The sequence below is a fragment of the Prinia subflava genome, chromosome 14 (assembly GCF_021018805.1).
Source record: "Prinia subflava isolate CZ2003 ecotype Zambia chromosome 14, Cam_Psub_1.2, whole genome shotgun sequence".
NCBI lineage: Eukaryota > Metazoa > Chordata > Aves > Passeriformes > Cisticolidae > Prinia > Prinia subflava.
The window spans coordinates 11464163-11479240 of NC_086260.1; the positions used below are offsets into that span (position 1 = coordinate 11464163).

General features: G+C 39.2%; 1 protein-coding gene across 2 annotated transcripts in view; it reads left to right on the plus strand.

The window, feature by feature from the left end:
• Positions 1–15078, plus strand: part of EEFSEC (eukaryotic elongation factor, selenocysteine-tRNA specific) — a 197426-nt gene that overhangs the window by 112059 nt on the left and 70289 nt on the right. For both annotated transcript variants that reach the window (XM_063411299.1, XM_063411300.1), the window contains exon 7: positions 10172–11350. In XM_063411299.1, coding sequence (XP_063267369.1) covers positions 10172–10356 — 185 coding nt within the window. In that variant the 3' untranslated portion in view covers positions 10357–11350. The remainder of the gene's footprint in view (positions 1–10171; positions 11351–15078) is intronic.

The following is a 15078-nucleotide window of genomic DNA, read 5'->3' on the forward strand; positions in this document are numbered from 1 at the left end:
TTATATGTATTAATAATTTGATTCCTTATTAGTTCTATTAATTTTTTGTAGTTGCTCCTGTTATGCACTGAGTATTTTCCATGCATTCAGTTTTTGCTTCAGGGAGCTTGAAGAATGTGTGGACTGAAATCACAGCACCTGTGTGAGTGGTGCCTCTCCCTGCAGGTATACTGGGAGAGCAAGTACAGCATTTGCACATGATCTCAATGGCTTTGTGGACCTTGAGTGGCCGTCAAATGAGAATAGAGTTTTGATAATTATTGGTATGATACATCAGCTGGCATAATTGCAACCTTGTTACTGTACTGAAAGCGCATGGAGAAATTAATTTGAAAATTTCCTCTAGGGTAGTGGAACAGTGTTGGATTTGAGGCTAGAAATATGATCATAGTGGTTGTCTTTTAGCCCTGACACTTGATCCATTGTGTTGTGCGTACGCTTAATTTGTGTAGCCTAGACCTAGTGCATGGTGCACTGGAGTCGCCCTATAACCTGTATTAATGTTAGTCCCTCCTGCACAGAAAGATGAAATTTTGTAGAGTATGCAACTCATAGTTGTGCTCCAAGAGTGCAAGTCCTCTGCTCTTGGGGAAGTTGCTCCAGGAAGGCTTGGCCAACAAATGGTTGTGGTGTGCCGTGCAACAGCAGCTGTGTTGGCCTATAAAATGGGATTAGGTTTGGTACTCACAGCTGATTCTGCTGAAGGATGGCCAGCTGGCCAAGAAATTAAGACTTTAAGTATGTCACTTAGTCTCCATGCTGTCATTTAAGGCTGAAGGGTATGTTGGATTAGGGTGTATTTTGGAAAACCCACTGTGGGAACTACAAATATCCTTCTAAAGTGTGTGTGGGCTTGTGTAGATTTACTTAAGTAATGAGGTGGATGCAGAGCAGTGGTGTGATACATAATGGGGATTTGTCAAGTTCAGAAATCTGTCCTGCTATGTGGCTTCAGATGACAGTGATCCATTTGTACATGGTGTTTAATAGTTGCATTTTATTTTTGAAAAACAATTTAAAATGTGGTCATATTATGTAAGTTTGGGAAATCAGATAATATATCCTCATCATCTTGCTGGAAATTGAGAAATATAAAGCTGAATGAATGGCATACTCAATGCACTGCATTATGCTGGGTCTCCTCAATGTGGATGACAGGCTTAGGATGAAGAGGGGAGAGGGAAGGGGCAGGCAAACAAGTACAGGGAAGTGTACAACCCTCTCAGCAGTCAGCAGCTACGGTATGGTGCTGGAGTCTGTGCTCTATTTAGCAATATGAAAAAATATCAGACTGAAAATCAAGACGCTGACTTCATGTAGAAGGTATGACAGACTAATTAAAGAAAAAAATGTGTACCAGTTGAGCCTATAAAACTCTTCCTGACCTTGAGAAAACTTCCAGAGAGCTGTGGGAAACTCGGATCTGTCCCCTCTGAACTTCTTTGTGTTGTTGTTTAAATATAGTAACTGCTTTTTTAATTAAAAAGAAAAATTAGATGGCATTTCAAATTGTGTCCATGGTGCCTTGGGGACCTATTACAGTACCAATTACCCTCTACTATTTAGCGAGATCTTGTTTACTATTGTGTGAAGCAAGGGTTACCAGTGTAAGGATGTAAGACAAGAAGGACCCTTCTTTGGAAATCTGTCTCTGCACATGAAAGTGACGCCAACAATTGAAAGTAATTTGTGGAATTGTTTGATTATATTAATTATGCCACCAGCATAAGCACCAGACAGTGCTTGGGAAACAGTTTTGTTTCTTGCATTCTTTCTTGATTGCTTGCAACAAAAGCCAAGATACAAAATGTGCCTTTAAGTGCTGCCGGAGAGCAGTTCAAGCCATTGTGTGGAATTGGCACTGAGCTTGAAAGGGTTGTGTCCGGCTTGATGGGAGAGTTTTCCGAACCCAGCTTCAGCCTGAACTTCACCGAGGCCAACTTCTTAAATTAAAACAGCTTCTGTCTTCCTCATCAAGGAAGATTGGCTCTTTCCCCGTGAAGTAGGAGCACATAATGAAATCCATGTTATTTTCAGTAGTACCATGTCTTATAATAATGTCTTTCAGTCCAAAAGCCTGTATAAACTTAAATTGATACGCAAGACTCAATCCTGCTCACCACTGAGCTGTAGCCTTCTCTGACGTGGTACAGGACAGCTGTTCCCCAATTTATGGGTAGATGTTTTATTTGTTAAGGATTTCCAAGCAGTCTGCCATGCTGAGACTTCAGGAATAGCATTGGTAGATGCAGACTGACTGTCACAACAGTGTTTGTTTGGAACATGGGGCAGTCTACTTCTGCTCAAAGTGGCTGTGAGATTTTTTTTTTCTTGTCTCTCATCAAATAATGAATTGTGGATATTTTACGTAGATCCCAAATACCATGCTGAAGATTTAGCACATTTAGAAGGAAGGAGTCTCCTTTTCTTCTTGGAGACTGGTTGCTCCCTGGCCAACTTCTTGCTGTAGCCCTATTAATATTCACAAGCCAAGTAAGGTGATAATAACTGATCTTCTACTGGCCAGAAAAGAAAGATTACTCTTCTCTGGAGTTTGCAACTCTAACAGAATATTTGAGAGAGCTGACAAGAAATGTGGAAAGGGTGGTGTGAATTCAAAATAGAATTACTGGAGAATTGTGAAGGGATTTACATAAGTAAAATCCATTGCTTGATCTGTGAAAGTAGTTGAAGCTCAAATCCTGAGCTTCTGAGGGTAGTAAGGAAAGGAGTATCCCTTGTTTCTTGAGTGAATCTCTGATCAACTATTACTATTATTGAAATTGTCTTTGATAATCATATTATATTTGTTATTGTGATGATGAATACCTAGGAACAGAGTAGATTAGCTCCTGTAAGAGAACTTAAATCTTCTGCATATAAAAGATTTATAGGTCTTGACCCTCTTGTCAGGTAGAGAATTCCTGCCTGATCCTGGGCTCCGGTTAGCTCAGGACACAGTTTCACTCTCACTCTTTCTGAAGCACAATATATTCATGATAGGCAGATATGATGCCATGCTAGATAGGATCAGCAGTCTCTAGATGACCTGTCATCCAGTCCACTAGAAGCAGTGTGGTGCATTTGAGGTCCGTATTACAGTGTTTATGGGTACAGTAACGTAGTATTTTTGTCCTTGGAAATGCTCACAAAAATCTTGGTTTTCCTGATCAGTTCAGCATTTTTTTGGTTTGGATTTTTGTTTTGTTGGGTTTGGTTTTGGTTCATTGTAGTTTTTTTTGTTTGGTTGTTTGTTTGTTTGTTTGTTTGTTTTCCTAGGATATTGAAGGTCCAAAATTGCAATAATAAAATCAAAAGGTAAGATTTGAGGTAGCTTAAGCAGAGGAGAAAAGAAGCAGAGTTGCTAACTGATTTAAGGAGTTGAGGTAGCAGGATGTTTTATTTTGTTGTTCTTGTCCTTTCTGCCTGACTGCAGAGATAATTGTAACAGGAGAGGCTGGGCAAACAGGGCTTCTCATTTTGGAATGCTTCTGACTTTTGTTTAAATCAAAACTCTGGAGTGTTACTTTAGGGCTATTACATGAGCTTTTCAAGTTTTTAGGGTGCATAGAAACAATTCTGTAGAACTGCTGATATGTTTTGGGACTAGTTGAAAAATAACTGTGTACTTTCTAGTGTATTGTGGAACTCTGAGAATTACTTCTAACACTGGTATTTCTATTAATTTTGATAGAAACCAATGATAAATTTATTATTGTTATTTTAAAGTTGATCAGAATGTGAAACAAATGGGAGTACTGCTCTGTTTGAACCTTGTACCTTTCTTTGGACATAGGTAGCTTTTTTTTTTTAAGAATGGATGTTTTTTAAGGATAGATAAATGTATATAGTTTTTAATTGTGTTGGGCTGAAATATAGGATTCTCGAGTCCTGCAATACTGGTAAAAAGTTTCTATTTCCTTTCAGTAGTCCATCATTGCAGTAAGCTGAGGGAGAGGCTGGTCTTTGTACACTCTCTGGTGAAGCCCCTCTGCATCAGACTATAGCTTGGATGTCTCCATCTGGGCTTCTAATTATTTCTGATTTTCAGGTCAACCAGCTTTTGTGCTCTCTGTTAGCAAGAGTTGATGCACACACTCTCTAACTGTGTAATTAGGGTTTAGGTTCTGAGAGTTCAATTTAAGGAAATCCTGAAATTGCGCAAACCAGCTGTTACGAATAATCCATTGTGAGTGAGGATTATCCCCAACACTTCACCTCTTTCAAGTTTTGCTCTTCTTTTCCTTCCCTCGTGAGGAAAGAAAAATGTCTGCCTCTCATAATAACAGGTTACGTTTGCTTCAGATTAAAATTATTTCCAACATTAAATATGCTATGTTGACTTGTTCTCTGATGTTTAGTCAATTTTTAACATTTGAATCTTGACAGGAAATAAGAAGTTGCATGTAGCTGAGTCTTCTACCTGCAGCATTTGAAGGAAGTGAATAGGATATTTTGTTTACAGAAGGGAGAAGCAAGTTCAGTTTCCCACTGAAATTCTGCTCACAAATTCCTGAATGGAATGGAAAGTTTGGCAATAGTATTGGCAAGTCAAGAACAGGCTAGTAATTTCTTAATATGTAATGCAGAAAGGAATATTTTCTGTTCCCAGGGTAGATGCTGGTGTAGCCTCAATGTGCTTTTTCTAAACAGCATGGTAAGGATCCTGAGCCAGTGCTTTTCCAGCAGACAATGGCAAGTATCAGTGCAGGGTAGGATAAACTTTTAATTTTGGCCTGAAAGCAAAGTTTTCATTAATTGGGAGCATTGAAATCTTTTAACATGATTTTTTTTTTCCCATTACAACTCTTATGCTGTGAGAAAACTGTGTAGTCATCCATGCAAATACTTCCATGTTCACCAGCATAGTTAGCAGTAGGCTTTTTTTACAAGTGTGCACAGGAGAAGGGAGTTGTTGAAGTTCAGCAAAATAAATTATTCTCCCTGGCTGTGCTGGAAAGCATGCCCTGCACCTATATTATTACACCTGTTTTCAATGATGGGTTTATCAGTTGCTTAAAAATTGTTCCTGTCTCTGGCTGGTCTACAAGGAGGTACTGTATTATCTTGCTTCTCATCTAAAGTGCTTCTGCCATTCAGTCTTTAAAATCTTACATTCGAACACAATGTTTCATTAGCTTTGAAGGAGACAGGACTATTCCTAAATATTGAAGAGAACTGTGAAAATAGGAAATGGAAATACAGAGATGAAACATCTGAAAAATTAAATTGGAAAAGGGGGAGAGAGAGAGAGATAAAACTCCTGAAGGGCTGAATAGCAAGTGCAATTGTGAGTCACGGAAGAAGGAGTTGGACTTTAGAAAGAATGAATGGAGACCACCCTTGGAGACCTTTTGAAGGAGCAGGGAAGCAGAAGGCTAATAAGGAAAAAAGTCAACAAATCTGACAAGGGATGTTGATAAGGAATGACAGTATTAAGTGAAGGAGGATGTATAGTGGAGAAGTTAAAAGTGTAAAAGGCAAAGCAGAGTCCAACATTATAGGTAATAGATAAAATAAATATTTATGTGGGGCAAAAGCACAGAGGTGCTCCTTCACCCTTACGTTGGGTGAGCAAAAGGAATTAGAGAGCAGATACTTTTGTCAGCTTTCATCCTCCTTCCAGCTGAAGCAGTAGTAAAAACAAAGAAAAAGTGAACCTGATGATGGTGCTGTGTGTGGGTGTTGTGATTCCTGTCCAGGCTGGTATTCCAGGCTGGCTGATGTTGAGGCTGTCCCAGGCCCACCTCAGGATCTGCAGGAGGGTGTTCATCGCACGACTGTGCCACATCCTGCTTAACCTGAGCACAAAACTTGTGTCCATGGGTGTAACTTCATCGGAGGGAGAGAAGCTGAATTGATTGTGTATAGATAAAATTTTATTTTAATCTATACATAAGAAAGGGTCCAGAATTCTAGTGTGGAATTTCCATATGAAGTGGTTAAAACCTGCATGTTTCTATGCAAATTTCTTGTTTGAGCAATTGTACAACTCAACACTGCCATTCATTAAATGTGTAAGATAATGTAGATCACTAAGGTGCTAGCTTTTTATTTGTGGAAATTGTATAAAATAACTGTCGTTTTCCTTTATTTTGTGCATGTGAAATTGTTTTTAGACTTGGAAAGTATTTTTCCTGATGATGTGATATTGCTTTCATTTGAATTTGAAAATGCGTTTTTTTATTAATATAATTTATAAATTGATCAGTTTGGACTAAATGCTTCAGGCCATTCTGAGACAAAGGATATTAAAGAGTCTGTATTTGTTACTAACAGTAGTTGAAAAGAATGAAGTAGATTACACTGTTTTGCAACTAGGTTTTCATATCTAACCTGAGTTAGTGGATGCTAAAAGTACATTTTGCATAAGACCTTGTCTGGGCACTTCTTACAGTCATGGTTTTGATGGGTAGGAATGAATTTGGTAAGCTTTCACATGTCTTATGTGCCTTTGAGGAAGGTCCATTAATAATATTAACACATAGTTATTTTCCATTGTTGTATGCAAAGCATTTTTTAGAACTTTGAAGCTGAAGTTTGGTTGTGGTTTTTTTTTTTTAATACACGGACCTTTTCAATTTAATCCATTAGCAACTTGCCAAAATAAAGTAATTGTCCAACAGAGGAAGAAAAAAAATCTATTAGCATTTGCTACAAATCCGAGTAGTCAGGCAGCACTTAATTAATGGAACAGATTTCTCACTATGTGTTCAAGCTAACACAGCTATTATTCAGCAGAGATTAGACCCTTAATGTAAGTAAGTTAAACTAGACCTCCATCTAAAAATATCTGTCATTTCAGCTATTAAAGCTCTGATGTCTTCTTCGGTGACAGATATATTTCCCTTCATTTCCTTGGTTTTGTAAAATGTAAAGTATGCATTGTGTGTAATATGAGAAATCCACGGAGGTAGATGAAACCCCGATTGTGCCTGTCTCGCTCTGCCTGCTCCTTTGTGCTGCTCCCTGTCTCAGAGCCTCCTCAGCCCTGAGACCTGCTGGCATGAGAGCAGAAAAACAGAAAATGCCATTTGTCAGGCTATGATGCCAGCCAACTAATCTGTTTGCAGAATGAGAGCCATGGGATCTGATTAGGTAGTTTAGATACCATGTGAGTTTAATAATACCTGAGCTACCTTTGGCTGTTAGCCTGTCACTTCATTGGTAGGAACTACCACGTTCTGCCATTTTTTCTGTAAACTTCTTACCTGGAATACCGTATTTAGCCCAAATAGGTGTTAAGTGCTGCAGATGAGGTATATGAGGTATACCTTTACTTCTATGTGGAAGTTAGTGATAGGGTGAAGGAGGTGAGATGGCTCAGTTCTAAACGCATTTTCCCCGGCAGAGTTCCACATGCATCATGTCTTTTTTTCTCAAAAACAAATTTTTTCAGACATGAGATGCTTTGTTTGAATGCTGCAGATGCTGTGCCAGGTTTCAATTGTGTCGGGCCATCCAAGCCAGTGTTACTGGTGAGTTTGAAGCTCAGTTTATCCACGGTGGTTATTTCACCCTCGTGGCTGAGACTTCCCTGACTTGCTGCTGCAGCCAGGGGTCTCTGTGGGATGAGAGGCCAACCACTGCCATGTCCCTGTGGATAAGGGCTTGCAGAGGCAGCCTGGGTTCTTCAGATACCCATAAGGGAAAATTCTGGCTGCTGTTTTAATGCCACATCTCCACCCTTCCTCTCTCCTTTCCGCCAATTAGCATTTTTTTGAAATTAGAATCTCACAAAGCCTGCTAACATAAATAAAAGTGTTTTAGGATTTGTTTGCTTTAATTAAATTGTGTCTTTCTGAAAGGATTTAGTTAAGCATCTTTCTTAAATAGTGCTGTGCCAGTAACAGCAACATTTGTAATAGTGATAAGACCCAGAAAGGGAAACCAACTAGAAACCAAAATTAAATGTTTTTGTCCAAAAAATAAATTATCATCTCAGGAAAGCGGAGGAAACCCTGTGCAGGGATAGTTACAATTAGGGTGATCAAAACAATAGAAAACATAAAGTATTAAATAAATTCTGCAAAGGTAGCAAGTGGGGCTGCGTGAAGTCACTTTTTTTGCTGATTTTGTTTTCCCCTTTTTTGACTATTGCTATTTTTTTTCTAGCAGTACCCATGGTGCTCTTACAGCTTTCCAAATAGGAAATAAGTTGCTTTTCATGTAGCGATAAATTATTTTTCATAGTGAGGATGCAGTGATTGTAAGGGTAATGATATTAATGGGATTTATATGAAAGCATCCAATTAAAAAATCGAAACAGATGCATCAAACATGACTTTACAATGTAATAAAATAATATAATAAATATGTGGTCTTGCCACACCATATTACATAGTTTGATTAATTGAACCTTACATGTGCAAAGATAGTCACTATCAGACTCCTCAGCCATTAAGGAAGAACAGTCTCAATTATTTTCAAAATGAAATAATCATTGCTTTTTTGTGTCTTGCCATCTGGAAAGAGAAAACAGCAGCTACCATGACTGTGAAATGCATGATCTTGCAGAACTGCTTGATGCTGGACTCCTCCAGCCCTAGTGTGGGCTGTAATTTAGTTACGTACAAAACATGTTGCCTTTCTCTTCTTTTGGACCCTTGCACTTTTTTGTGGTTGTTGTGGTTGGTTGGTTTTCTTGTGTTGTTTTGGTTTGGTTTTTTGGGGTTTTTTTGTTTTATTTTGGTGGTTTTTTGTGTGTTGGTTTTTTTGTTCAGTTTGGTTTTTTGGTTTTGTTTGGTTTTAAAACAAACAAAAAACACCTGTCTCTGTCAAAATATCCCCACTGCAGGGCCTTAGGGATGGTTTACAGCCTCTGATTGTGAAATGGCAAATGGGCAGTTTCCTGGTTTTGCTTCAACACTTTGTCATTTCCTCCCTTCCCTTGGCCATGTGGTGGGAATGCTGCTGCAACAATTTGTTCCCTTGACACACAGCAAGGTGAGAAGGTGGCCTCTGGGGCCGGGTCCCCTTGCCATCAGCTGTGAGTGCTTCTGGATGTGTCTGAGCTGAAGCAGTTGATCTCTGTCTGTAGACCTCCTGTCTCCAGTAAATCATAAGCATTTCAATCTTTTTGTCAGGCCATGATATGAGAATCCGCATCTGAATTGCAGTATTAAGAGAGAGAGGCTGATTAAGTGTTTGTGATAAGGTTATGTGACACTACAGCTTAAAAATACTTGAACTGATTTTTCCCATTGCCTGAAAACCACATTGCAGTGTATTGTGGTAGCATTGAAAAAAGCTTCCAAGGATTTTGTTGCCTTCTGCTTTATGAAAAAGCTTCTTCAGGAGTGCTCTTTGAGGAGCTGCATCTGTCTTATTTTATAGCTTTTCTTTGGTCTTTGCTATCTTGCATTTCTTATCTAAAATGTTACCAGTGTGCTGAGCTATAAGGAAAAATAAAGATGTAATAAACCCTGGCCATTTGGAAAGAAAAGGACAAATATTTTTGTTTGGCACAAATGTCTGGAGGAACAGATCCCCAAAATATTATGCAGCTTAATTCTAGTGCCCCTAAGCAAGAAATGCATGTTGAAACCCCTAACAAATACTTGTCTTAAAATAAAAACAAAACAAAAACCCAACAAACAAAAATAAACACAAAAGGTGTATCATTTACAACATGCAAGTTATAAAAAAGCAGTGTGCTTCTGCTAAATCCAGAAAATAGACTTAAAGAAATTGAAGAATCTTTTGAGTCTTGTGACTTTCTATAATTTTAGTGTTTTACCAGTTGTTTTTTATTCATTACTTAAATTTTTATAAATATTCTTAGTGATGACAAGAAACTTTGGGTATGTGTCTAAATAAAAAGAAAGGCCTGCCAGGTAAACTACTTAGACCAGGCAAGCTGATGTGCCTTGTTTAAATTCTTGCCTGTGTTTAATACTTCAAAAGCTGCAGATGGACACTGAAGGATTCAAGATACTGCACTGGATTTGTGGTATCACTGTTGTGAACTTTGTTATGTTTAAAGACATCTCTTATTTTCTATGTAAATTACCATATTGCAGGAGTCTTATGCAGAAATGGGACCTCGCTAATGCATTTAATTTACTTTATTTTGTTAGGTTGATTTCAAATGAAAACATGCTCATTTTTTCTAGTTCTCTGAAATGTGATGTTGAGTGTGTTAGTCATGCATATTCTTGTTCTTTTACAGATGGGCTGAAGCCAGATACCAAGACGGTGCTAACTGCTGCCTCCAAGAAGAAATCTAAGGGAGGGAAGGGGGATATGACCAAAGAGGATGAAAGCAGCAAGAATGATTCAGCTCAGCCTGTTACTATCTCTCTTATCTTTAAAAGATACATTTTTGACACACAGAAGAAAATGATTCAATCCTGAGGAAGCAAGAAAGGCCTCTGATTACACCTCAAAGTCCAGACCCTGAAATGCATTGAGGTGGAATGTGTTTCCTGTCCTAACACGTTAGACCTGTTCCTTCCTCACAAAAAGAGCCTGGAAGCTCATGCTGACTGTGCCCCCTTTCAAAATCTGTGCAATCTCATATTGTTCTGTTCAAATATGCTTATTTTGTCATCTCTGTGATGTGCATCATTTTGGCATCTCAGAGAATCTCACCTGCCAGGTGAGCACACTGGGGTTTACATTCTAATTGCACTGTTTTCCTGGATAATTGTGTTGAAGTTTCTCTTGATTTAGAAGTTTCCCACCAGTATTAATCTAAATCAAGTCAAGATGTGAATTTCACGTGACCCACAAATAAAGCTGATTATTCTTATTTCCTTGAGCAAAGTGGGAGACAGAAGGCCCACTATTTAATAGGTGAAATCTAAAATGGATGTTTCACATTCCTTCAGTTGGAACTCTCTAAGATGCTATCTGAGAGATGGTATGGGTGTTTTTTATAAATATGATTTATAGCTAGAAATGTTTTTCATATTAAACATAATGATCTGTGTAGCTGAGAGTCTTAATTGTTCTGTTTGCTGTTCCAAAGGTTCAGAATTTAACTTCAGTGACATTTTATGTAACTTCTCTGATTTTCCTGCTTGTTCTGCAATGAATCCCATTCCAAAACTGGTGTTTTTGGGTTTTTTTTTGTAACCAAAATGCCTTTGGTGTGTGAAAGAAAAAGTTGTCTCTGGAAATAGTCAAGAGCTTCCTTTCATTAAAATAATGATAGAAGATTGCTGCATAAGCCTTGTAAAATGAGTGTCTCCAAGATGGAGCCATTAGTTTTCAATAGGGATTTCATAGTACTTTCTCTCAATTTCATGTCCTAGGCTCATGAAAAGGAGAGCACTGGTAATATCCCGTCCTTGTTGCATACAAAGGATAGAACACCTTAACATGAAAACTAACAGCAATTCCACAGGTATGAAAGCTGCAGTGTGGAACGGAAATTGGACTCAGGCTTGGCAGCATGGCAAATGTTAGTTCTTGCCTTTTGGACAAGGCATATTGCCTTGTTCATGCTGAATAATAGCCTGTGACCCTTTGCTGAAGTCAGCTATAGATGGTGACCATAGGTAAAATGTAAGTGCATTAGTTGCACATGGAGGTAAATAATTGCTACATTCATTCTTATTAATCGTATTATTATATGTCTTGATGGGCATGAGTTAACATTGTGTTAAAATGATCCTGATTTTTTTCCAGTCTTTTCCTTTTTAATTTCTAGGTAGCCAAAGTGGTTACAAATGGCACAGGTATTGAGGAGGATATCTCAACAGCTGTTGAGAGGATATTTACAGCTGGACAGTTGCAAGACAGAGCAAGCCTGGTGTGTAAACTAGGCTGATAGTTCCCCCTTTAAATCATAACAGAATTAGTGCTTTGTGTAATAATCCCAAACAGTTTCTGCTGAGTGAGTCCCAGCAAAGCTTTAGCACATCCCTTAAGATTATGGGGTATGCTTTCAGTGTGATCCCAGAGGAATTAGGCAGGCAGCTTCAGCTATTGGCTTACCATAACTTGTGCTGCCAGCCTTGCTGGAAAATATATCCTTCTGTAATGGAAAAAATGCATTTCACAGCGCTGTCACCTCTTGTTCCCCATTTCTCTCTTCTTCCCAAACACCCCCAAAAGCATTCTTTGGTCATCCCAGGTTAATCTAAGAATTATGGGTTTTAAAAAAATCTAATTAAATACTCCTAGTTATTAAGGAACTTATATTTGTATCTGTATAGTTCTAGTGTCCTTGCCAAATTTTAAATGGGTTGCTAATTTGAAGTATTGGAAAGAAAAGGGGAGTGATCAGGAAAGGTGCTTCTAGAGTTATCTTGCACTTACAGGGTTTTGTCTTTCTCATTTCTAAGACATTTTTGAGTAGTTCTGGAAAGGAGATTGTCAGTGTAAATGGGGGTATGTAATTTTACAAAAGCCTGTCTGATTAATGTTTTCCTCCCCACATCATGGATTGTCCTTAACAGGATCTGTTGTTACAGAATCTGATCCCTTTGAAAACTCATTAACCCTGAACACTTAGATTTGCCGTCATCTGCTTGGCTGAAAGGACTCTAGTGCAGGGAGTTCAATGGTTTACTTGCTTGGGGTACTCCAAGAGATTGAGCAGCAGTAATTCCAGAGTTGAACCTACATCCCTTTCTCATCCAGTCTTTGTAAACATGTTTTTAAAATCTTCCTATCTTCCATTTCATTTCCAGACTAGCATACTAGCTTGGCATTTTTCTTCCATCTTCTCAGTCTAAGGTCTGATCTCCTCCTCAGTGCTCCCATTTCCTTCTTTGCTCATTGCTTCTGCTTGCTCTGGCTCTGCTCTTGCCCTGGGGATCCATGGCAGGGCTCCCACAACGGTTGCTGGGAGCCCAGTGAGGTGGGGAAGGCTTTTGAGCTGCAGCTCATCCCAGCTCCTGTGTGCACTGAGGAGCTGCCTCTATTCAGGCTTTGACCATAGGCAGCTCTGAAGGACCCACAGGAGCAGGCTGTGCCTTCAACTGCCACCCTAGCCTGTCCTTGTGCCTTGGAATCGTCTGTGGAGAGCCCCTGTCACAAAGCCTCATCCTCTCATTTTGCTCCTATAGTAGAGGTTTGTGCAGGATATGCAGCTGGGGAGTGATCTGTTGAAGACTGGGATTTGGTTTTGTGTTTCTCCAATGTAGACTTCCAAAGGGAGAATCTGAGTGTGCCCAAGAACTTTGATTATAATGTGCTATTACTGCAGATCTCTGGCTGCTGTCCTGAGGCTGTTGGATACACATTCAAAAAAGGGTGAAATGGTGGAACAAAATGATTATGGGAAAATCAAAGCTTTTAAAGACATTTGTAGGATGAACAGATGTTCAAACATTCTTTTATTTGGTTTCCAGACAGATGTAGAGACTTTCCTTTCATCCTCATAATCAGTGCATTATGCTGTAATTTGTAAAAACGGCATTAAAAAAATATTACCAGGGTCATACTGTGATCTACTGACTCTGTCATTAAGCCATGAAGTTAAGAACAGCAACTGGGAACATGGGTTAAATGTTGCAGAATGTACTGCACTAGCATATATTGTCAGACTGTATTATAATGAATCCCAAATAGAATAAAGATTGTAAGGGGTTTTTTTTTTTAATACTGTTAAGGTTGTCAGTGTTGCAAAACTAGAAATTTTTGTGGCTGTGCAGATGTTTGGTGAGTAATACATCTTTGGGTTGTGGGGAGAGTAGCAGGGAGAAAAGCTTCATTTTTACAAGCCTATTTTCTACTTTTCCTTGGAATTTGTTTTGGGACTGCAGTCTGGCTTGTGATCATGCTAGAGGTCTGGAGCCAGGAGGGTCAAAGCTGTGTTTATGGTAGAAAGGATTCAGTAGGTGGCATCCTTTGCTTGGAATCAAAGCTGTGTCTCCCCACCTAAAAAGGGGGTTTTCACTGGAACTGAGACAGAAGGGTTTGCATCAGGCTTACAACCCAGCTCTTAAAGAACAGCTTCTATTAAAAACTACAATGCATTTAATGTCTGTGACAGAGCCATCAACTCCAATCTGTTGACCAAAGCCTGAGGCACCAGTGTGCTTTCTGTATGTTTCTGGCTCAGCTGAAAATAGCTCTATCTCTTAAATCCTGTATTAGTTGATTGCAAGTAACTGACTATGGAAAAGTGAGCCATCTGCAACAGGAGTGTTCTTGATGTATACAAGGCATCTCTTTCTGGGAAATAGCACTTTCCTTGTCTGTTGGACTCTGAAGTTGAACAACCACAGGGTGGTAAAGCAAATGAGAGCCCATCACAGCTCATGGGGAGTTGCAGTGGTGAAGCTACAGTACAGCCCAGCACTGTTTGCCTTTCTCTGCTGGGAGAGCAGCTCTGTGTTTATGTCTGCAAAGTGCTCTGGGATCTTGTGAAATGAAGGATGAAAGGCAGCAGAGGAATGCTACCTTATTAGCAGTTTCAAAACCCCTTCATGTTTCCCTTTTAGTTTCATATCCACAGTGAGCTGAAAAGCTCTTCATTTACAAACACATCAGTTTTAAACAAACTTGTTGAGGATATAAATAGAATTATTTTAAGATAGAGCCTGGCACTGGGAGCTAACCTGCCAGGCCTGGCAGAAGGGGAAGGACTGTATGACTGTATGGTAAGGCCAGTTTTGCTAGATGATGGGCACCCAGAAAGAATCCAGGGTCTTGAGGAGGCTGAGTTAAAGCAAGGTACTGCCAGTCTTCTGGGATTCCCCACAAATTCTCCTGCTCTTCTGTGCAAAAACAGGTTAAAAATGTCAGTTTACACTGTTGACAATGTATGAGGAAAAAGAGTACAGTGGATCTGCTTATTTCCCATTGTCAACGCCAGAATATGGAGTCATTCTCACATCTCCTGCTGTGCATGCTGTGCTAGTTGAAGTTCCAGTTGTTGGGTTTCCATTCCTCAGTTACAGTTCTTTGTTTTCTTTTGTTTGTCTGATGCGAGTGCTTTTCCAAGATGGTGCAATCGGTCTGCAAGACTCGGATCATCCACTTCCCCCTCAAGGTGACTGTTGCTTGTCAAAAGTGAGTCCTCTAAGGGATGTCTAAGCCATGCATTTCTGATACATTACACAAAGTATAGATTTGTATACTTTTTGTAGTAAAGGACTGGAGAGTGAATCTATCAAATTC